General features: G+C 43.8%; 1 protein-coding gene across 2 annotated transcripts; it reads right to left on the minus strand.

Moving 5' to 3' along the window:
- Nucleotides 1-2371: 2371 nt before the first annotated feature.
- SKP2 (S-phase kinase associated protein 2) lies at nucleotides 2372-8252 on the minus strand. Of its 2 annotated transcripts, none has more exons than XM_053457957.1 (10): nucleotides 8120-8252; nucleotides 6863-7119; nucleotides 5850-5961; nucleotides 4974-5117; nucleotides 4378-4512; nucleotides 4087-4185; nucleotides 3740-3867; nucleotides 3479-3530; nucleotides 3211-3318; nucleotides 2372-2586 (listed from the first exon to the last, which is right to left on the minus strand). In XM_053457957.1, the coding sequence occupies exons 1-10, from the start codon at nucleotides 8179-8181 to the stop codon at nucleotides 2373-2375; spliced, it is 1311 nt and encodes a 436-aa protein (XP_053313932.1). In that variant the 5' UTR covers nucleotides 8182-8252; the 3' UTR covers nucleotide 2372. The 2 variants fall into 2 exon arrangements, with proteins under 2 accessions (XP_053313932.1, XP_053313933.1); XM_053457958.1 differs by having other exon boundaries at nucleotides 8079-8251.
- Nucleotides 8253-8802: the final 550 nt, after the last annotated feature.

Consider the following 8802-nt stretch of genomic DNA (forward strand, 5'->3'; position numbering starts at 1 on the left):
ACCTTGAGTGTTTGAGATGGAGTGATCTCGGATCTCGCTGTCTTTGGAGAAGGGACAGACGGCAGAAACTGTGATTTCTTCCACAGATCCGGATATAAACATTTAAACCAAATATCCCTCGTATAACGGCACTGATTGTCAGATGAACAACACAACCTATAGGCACTTTTCCAAAATGAATTGTTTTAAAAACGGTGATGGTAACTTTTATTAAAATATAGAATAGAGAAGGAACACTCTAGCCACGGACCTGCTTTTAAGGAACTAGAGAGAGAGAACGAATGTTCAGTCCTTGCAACAAAAAGTTGTCCGTTTGATCAGTTGTGGAAAAGGTTAGGTCCCGTAAAAAAACGGTTTTAAAGATATTTGACCTAGAGTTTTAAATACAGTGCTGTGTATCATATGTAATTTAGCATAAGCACATAAAAGCATCTGCCCTCCTTGTAAATTCTGAATAAACGTGCAACAGAAGCCCATGAGTACACAATAAGAAAAACATTTTTATGTAAAATAACCCTTAAAATACAACAGGAATGTCTTTATAGTTGCCAAAACACTGAATTAATGAGTTTTCTGAAACAGACAGAAGGTTTAAAGGAAATGTTACCTTCCAAAATTAAATGGCGCATCATAGCTACATGATTACATTTATGACGGCTCTACCCAACACTAAAAGCATCACCTGTTCCCGTCTAATCGAGCCGCAGCAGCCGCCGGTAGGACCATTCTCCACAGCTTGGCTCTTCAGCTGTACAAATTGGTTACAGAAAATACAAATAGTGTATTTTACCAGCACCGCGATACATTACCGCAGCTTAATAACCAGAAGTATGATTTTCAGGGGGCTACATCCGTCACGTAATACGTCCTGGACGGATAGTACCGGCCCCTTTGCGTGCTGTACCTGTTTTATCACCAATATGTAGTCCTCAGTTTCAGAAGAATGTAAGGCAAGAATTTACAAAATAAAGCAGACCTATTAATTGTTTCCCTTTCCTGACATAAGTTTTTCTTTCCATAATACTTTGGTTTTCATCCTCATCCTCCACTCAGATGAAGACTCAAGTCTGCATTTGAGATGCACCAGGAACCGGGATAGGAATAAAACCGCGACAGGAGACGTTCAAGTGAAAAGGGAATTCAAACTAAAGGGTTAATGACTAGAAATATTCACAGTTCTAACATTGAATAAACTGAGTCTACGAGTCACAAAAGCTTAGCCTTGAATTGCGTCGTTCTCCCTCCTGTGAAAGGGAAGAAAATGCTGCCAAGAAGTTTTCCTCTAATCAATAATCATGAAAGTGAGCACTGGGTCATACTTATCGAGCAATCCGGAGCAATCCTTGGGTGGTTTAGGGCAACCTGCGGAAACGTTTTCTACTGAGACCCCACCAAAATCCCAACTAGGGTCCAACAGAGAACAGAGTGCGGCCCTGACCCACACACAGCACACGCGTTATCGCTCTACCACTGATACAAATGAACCCTTCCACACACACAAAAAAAGTTAACCTAAAATCAGGCCAAGTCACTTAATGCCACATAATGAAGGCTTAGAACAGCAGAGATAAAGGGTGCAGAATCTGTTCCATTAAACACCCGAGCGATATTATTTATAATCGAATCTACGTCTAGGAAATTTTACTTCATCTGTTTCACTGTCTTCAGAAAGCAATGTTTCAATCTTGATAGTATAGACGATGGTACAATCAATTCATCACACACACGCTTAACATTATCACAAGAACTATAGGACATTTTTGCTGGGAACACTTGATTGCCATGTGATGCAAAAGCAGGCACTGATAGGCTGTTAAACCTTTAGGAAAGGTTATAGTCGGCTATAGTCGGGTGGTAGAGGAACAGTGAGCAGCCCCTTGGACTTCATATTCAGCTCAAAGATCTCATGTGGAAAAACTTTTCAGCAGGCCTAGATGCAGGCATTTCTGTATGTAAAAGAAAAAAAAATTCTAATTTTAAGGATGAAAGAAAGAAAAAAACCAGCTGCCGAGCCACAATAAATTGTAAAAGGGAATTGCTGCATTGCATTTGATCAGCAGCACAAGATAAGTAAAAAGTGAGCACCGGACAACTCCAGCGATCGTGGCAACGGATCACCGGAAATGCATTAACTGAACGGCAACCGCTACGTGAATGATTTGTAACTCGGGTCTTTTGAGGAGCAACGCGGAAGACACAATAAATATCCTTGATAAAACACAGTACTTGTGTATGTTTTCCTACGGACTTCTTTCTTATTTCACGGTGTTCGAGGGGTACGAGAACGTGCAATGATCACATGTTCGGTAATTGGCTAGCAGAATTCAAGTTTCTGGATGTGTTGGTTGTAGAGTAAAATAAAATATTTCCCTTCAAGAGTCTATAGAATTTAATGTCAATTTGCATTTCAGACCCCATATGTCCTTGTTCTTCTTGTTGGGGCCTGTGGTGGGCCGGGCAACGGTGCTGAAGAAAGAGCAGTTTATCTTAATGTGAGGAAGGGATTCTTTAAGAAGCTGCAAGGAACTGTCTGTGACGATCCCGAACACGCTGAGTGTCTTCAGCGGCATCGCCTTCCCCATCTCTCTGAAAGAGAAAACAGAAGGATTAATACATAAAGAACACAAAACAATGCGTATTCCTCCTTTATGCCCTTTTAGTCTTAGGACATGAATTAAACACCATGAAGCCAAAGTGCTAATGAAAGTTTTTTTTTTATGCATGCTGGCATACATGTTACAGGGTGCACTGTTTAGTTACTGGAGTTGGGAAAGACAAAAGTCATTTTCTATTAGCTTCCTCTCCTAAACCCAGGAAGGATTACCCTTCCTGCACATACTGAGCTACGTAGACGCCGATCACACGTATGCTAGAAAAACCATCAGTATCCCGATAACATGCACGCTCATGGCTGCTGCTTCCACTGGCAACTAGGGGGTTCAACTGAGTATGTTTACCGACGAACACTCCCTGCTTTCCCAGAGGCAGTTGGGAGAGAAGTTACGTGAGCAAGAAGTCTAAGGCTCTAAACAACGCCAGCACCCATCGGCGAGGAGTAAAGAGAAAACCATGCAAAACGGACTCCAGTATGCATTTAACGTGCGACATGTCCCTTTAAATCCACTTCCACGCAATTCATTTGAACAGTCCACCTAATCATTGTACATCAGCAAACCATTGTACGTAAAGCAACGACAAAGATGTTCTTACAGCAAAGTCGCAGGGCAGATCTGATAGCAGCGGCTGAGGCCGAGGTGCTGGAGGTGAAGAAGCTGGCGAAGCACCGCAAAGCAGTCTGCAGTCAGCATTACGCTGTCGCTGTGTGAAGAAGACACGAAACTTAGAAGTCACATTCACAAAATCAGCAGCACGGAATACAATCTGTTTTTTTCTTGTGGAAGGAAACGTACGTTGGCTGCGTTATACGTGTAATACTACAAGGAGAAAAAGCCATTGGGATAATATGAACGATCCTTACCTCAAGTCCAAGCTTGTAAGCTCAGGGCATCTCGTCACTAAAGTTTCTACATCTGCAATTCATGATTTTGGTTAGAATTATTTTTTTTGTTGGTTTCATTCCGTTTTGCTTAATCACTTAATCTCAACCTTTATAGATGCATTCAAAACTTAAACGTGAGGATTGATCTTTTACACGCAATACAGGCTATTGAGAAATGCTCTGAATCAGTGTTTTTGCAGGGAACTGAGCTACCGAGCTATCGATATAATACATCCTTACCGGACAGCTCCAAGTTCTGACGGTATCCGCTGAAATTGAGTTCTGTTATGCTGCTAGGAAAGCGACTGACTGCGCATTTTACATGATCTGCTGTGAAGTCGCACCAGGACAGGTTCAATTCACACAACCTAAGGACAAAGACGATGCAGGGGACATGATCAATTACAAATATATAACACGCAATCTATGGGATGGCAACTAGCTTCCTAATAATGCGATTCTTTGGTATGGCATGGAAAGGATGCACAGAGCACACACAATTTAGACAAATATAACATTACTTTGGCGGAAACCAAGAACGTTGCGTAACAAGCATTAAAACGATATAAGACGTGACTGAGTCTCACCCAGAACAGTTCTTTAGCATTTCTACGAGTGAATCAGGAGAAAAGCCTGAGCAGCCCCCAATGTTTAGCCGAATCAAGTCTGTGTTCTGAGCAATGGAGCTGGAAGGGAAGCAGCAGAGCGTTAACAAGAAGGGAGGTAACGGCACAAAAACATTCTGTCTTCAAGAAAACATCCACTATAATGTATATATAATACCGAGACAGGATTCTAAGTGCTTGGAAAGTGACAGTTTCATAAGAAATGATCCATTACAGAAACCAGAACTATTTCCCAATGCTGCTGCTGCTTACCGCATGATGTCATCAGAAAGCTCCATTCCTTCCAAGGACAGGTTCTGCAGTCTGTAGCAGCGCGAGACGATACTCAGCAGGGCGTCTTTACTCACAGTACAGTTGGAAAGGTCTACGTGCTGCAGTCTCAGCGGTCTGTATAACACAAAGCAGGCAAACAACATCAGCTAAAGGCACTTGGCTGATAACCTACATATTGTTATAATAAATTAAACATTATACCACGTGACCCAAATATACGGAGCATACATCTGTTCTACATCAACTAGAGAAAAGTGAGGCTTGTACTTCAATTTTATCCAGCGGAGGGTCTGGCAACTTGAACTTACAGTATTTATGCCGTAAGTACCTTAAGCCGGTCCTCGCAAAGACTAGCAGCAAAGTAACTTAACAGAAAGGAAGCAATAACTCCCCAGAAAAGGAGGTTAAGGTGGCTGCTGCGATGATACAAAAATACAGTAATTCAGCTTAAACTGTAACGACCTTTACCAGAAGTGTAAAAGGGAGAACTGCTTGATAAAATAACACAAGTTTCCTAGTGAAGCAATTCTCATTCTTTGTGAGTGTAGTCTAGTCACACATACGGAATATCATACCTAACGCCTGTAAACATCGGCTCTCCAATACAGGATCTAGGACAGCGAAAGACCACGACACCCAGGGAGAGCAGCTTTCCGACGACTCCGTCTGCCAAATGCTTGCCACACAGATCCAGGCTGTACCAGAGAGACTCGTCACACCTGCGGGAGAGATCAGCGACAGTGTTTAGTACATGACTAATTGAAAGTAAAAGATTTTAAAATCTGCCATCCTAGATTTTTAGGGAACATTAAATCGTACGGAACATTTAAATTATCAGCGGAAAGATCAGTCTCAGCCTAGAACTCTATGGTGGAGCGTTTAGGCTTTTGGTAATGAGCAGATGCAAACTGAAGGGATGAGCCATTGAAAGGGATAATTCTGTGTCTCATGCAGACTTGCAGTCAGAGAATGCATATTAAAGTAATTTCCATGAAGTAAACATTGACCTTATCAGGAGCGTTTTCTGTGCGCCCACTTGGGGGTCTCATTGGATCCAAAGCAACTCTTAAGACAAGACAGCATTGGTGCTGGGAATATGGAGTGTGAGCACAGTGGTAAGCAACGGGGGCGGGGAATACATATGGGGGATTCTACAGACCAAACAAAAATTGCATTTAACTGAGTGGTGCATTTCATTTAACACAAGATCTGTGACCTAACCCAGGTCAGAGTTAGGTCAACTGAGTGATTGTGGCATTCACAGCAACTCACAGGGTCTGCAGCAGCGTTTAGCTGGACAGACAGATTTCTATTCAAGGAGACTCAGCATGATCCAGCGGTGTGGGACTCCAAGCAGCTCTCACAGAGCTGAATGCATTAAGTTTCACAAATCAAGTTCAAGGAAGGTCACCAAACAGCAGATGGAAGCCAAAGGCGACATGAATACTTACGAAAGCCGGTTCCATCTCTTGCAAACCCGAGACACTCTGACCAGATCAGTCAGGTGCAGATAGGAGAAGATACCCAAGAGAAGCTCGTCTGGAAGCGTATCCCAGGATATACCTTTAAAAGAAACCATAACCAAGAGTCACTGACCACTGCCTTCAGTACAAAGTCACGAGCCTACCTAGTTTGTGCCTTTTCTTAAGCAATCATTTCCATTGCTCTGGAGTTAATTAACCTAATGGAAGCGGGGATCCTTGTGTGTGTGGGGGGCATCATCTATTCCATCACAATGAACAGCAATCAGCAACTTAACAGGACAGGGATAAACTAGGTGGGAGTAATCAGCAGTTGTGATTTCTTCCTCATTAGGAGTGTTTTCAGATATATTGGGAGGAAGAGTAACTGTTGTGAAACCCAGCTTGAGGTGTACAATTATACGGTTGGGCTCGGAGTTTAGGTAGATGCCATCAGGTAGTATGGGGAAAACGCAAGCTTCAAGGTCTAGAGTAATTTACTGAAGCAGAAGTTTGCTGGCGATCTGAACATTTCAGACTTCAGTCTGTATTATGAAGCGGTAACTACTTTAACAAGAAGAGCCGGGCTGGCCTGCACAAAGCACAGAGACATGGTGAGAACGCATGGTCGCCCTACAACAATATTTTTGAAAGTCGAGTCGGCCCTTCATAATGCTATTGTTAGTAAGACGGCTACTTCACATGCAAACCCCCGGGTTGGCCGATCCGGGTCTTTGCTTCAAGCGCACCGTGACTGTCACCAAGAGAAGTAGTCACCGGCATCAGCAGAGGTGTTCTCAAATGTATGTATGACTTAAAAGCCAGTTCATATTAAGTCTATCATACTGAGAAAGGTTACAGTGATGACTCCATATGGTCATCCTTACAATGAGGGGTGTGCAGGGTCCCTTTGGTGCCGATGGTATCTAGATACAGACGTGATCCGCTAGAACGAGCAGCAGTCACACCTCGCTTTCAGATATTGTATATTCGGTATGACGTACCTGGGTTAGACGCCCGGGCGATTCTGGGACGCCTCGCGATAAAGAATCCATCGTCTCTCTCCTTTAGTCTCCTCTTCTTCTGTGGGGGAGTTGCTTTTACAATAAGATCCTGGGGGGTGTTTTCTGTGTCCTGGGGATCCTTCTCCATTGGACTCACTCCCATGCCACACAGCAGGTCCGAACTATTCTTTGAATCCCAAGACCATTTAAGCTGCTGCACGTTCCTAGCAGAAGCAGGGATTTCCTGAAGATGTCGCCTACGGAGCATGGAAATACAAAGTAAAAGATGAGCAATGCTTTTATATAAATAGACACAGAATAAATAGAGTTCTTACGGTAACAAGAACCCACGCACCACAGTCTAAAGCTAGAGAGTCAGACGCTTAGGAGCAACACAAGGAAGTTTTATGGTAGATAAGTGGAACAGACTTCCAGCAGATGTGGCACCAGTGGCAGAGGAAATGTAAACATGCTGGGACCAGACATAAGGCCAGCTAACGATTAAAGTCTGAGGAAAAACAGGCAGACTAGACGGGCCGACGGATTCTTATCTGATGTCCATTTGGGTTTCTAAAACATTATTGCCATTTGTAAAGAGCCAGCGGGCCACCGTAGTTTGCCCTTTCATTACAGACCGTCGGTAAAGGGATAACACGTTAACGGATACGCTGGTTTTGCCGCAAACCCAGATGCATACCGGCCCGTAAACCGAGCATTTCCAAAACGCTTACTCCGATCTGCAAAGCAGCTCGTTTTAACGGGTAACGGCCTCCGCTAACGTGTTACCGCTTAAACCGAATAAAGCAAAGAAAAATAAGTAATTTGGGCTTCAAAGGAAAGGATGTGGCACCCAAATACCACATATAATAATCCCACGTAGGGTCGGTGATCGGATATTTATAAGAGTTACAGCTGGAAATCACCCTCCAAACGCTGCTGGACAGGTAACTTTCCGCTGCTGGACGGTAACGTTTGGTGATATTACCCCCGTACCTTTAAACACAGATTTGCACACATGCACCGAGCCAATAATACACGAAACCCGCGATCACGGAAGCATTTTAGTAACGATAATAAGTACTTTAAGTAGTATGCGATACAGAGCAGGTGCCCGGTCACAGCACTAAAAAATGCACGAAACGCCTATTCGGTGTCTCTTGCCCGTTACAACGGCGACACCCCAATCAACTCCATTATTTTAAACCGTCCCCATTACCTCTCCATGACGAGAGCGCCGGATCCGATCTCGATACGAACCTTCCCGCGCCCGGAACTGCACGTACCAGGCTCGTGACGTCACAGGGGCGCGCCGGGCGCATGCGCGAATGCGCCAATTCTAGATAACGCGGTGCGGCGTGTACTTTAAATTCCTCGTCACTTTGCTTGAGGTTTTAAGGGATCTGCCCGCCCCCTCCCCCACACAACGATCCGTGTGCCTGATAAACGCGTATACCGCGCGTTATTATAAGTACAGCGCAGTGTCTGCATTCTAGAACTATACAGCTGCGCTCCCCGCCTGTAACGCAGGCTTAGTTAAATGTGCTCCGTCGGGTCCGTTTTATACCGGAGACACATACCGGGCCCTCAAGATTCACTTAACGAGAATTCCGCGTACATCTCAAAATAATTTTTTAGGAGCTCAAAATACTTCCTGGGTTTGAGTGCGCTCTACAGCCCTAAAAGTCATAATAACAATTATATAAACATAAACCGGTAAATTACGTTATTCTTATAGAAGGGGTCATATATGCCTTCAAAGCATATGTTTCTGCGTAAAGCAAAATAACATGTGTATGTATTTATTTTATTCGGGCAGAATGCCAATAATGAAGGGAAGCTTCATGACCGGGAAGCGGCGGTGGGGACGTCATCCTGTCAGCTGGTCAGGGTCATATCCGGGTCACGAGCTGCTAACAAGAAGTTTTTATTGGGAATCGTTA

Source organism: Spea bombifrons, chromosome 1 (genome assembly GCF_027358695.1).
Source record: "Spea bombifrons isolate aSpeBom1 chromosome 1, aSpeBom1.2.pri, whole genome shotgun sequence".
In the NCBI taxonomy this organism is placed as follows: Eukaryota; Metazoa; Chordata; class Amphibia; order Anura; family Pelobatidae; genus Spea; species Spea bombifrons.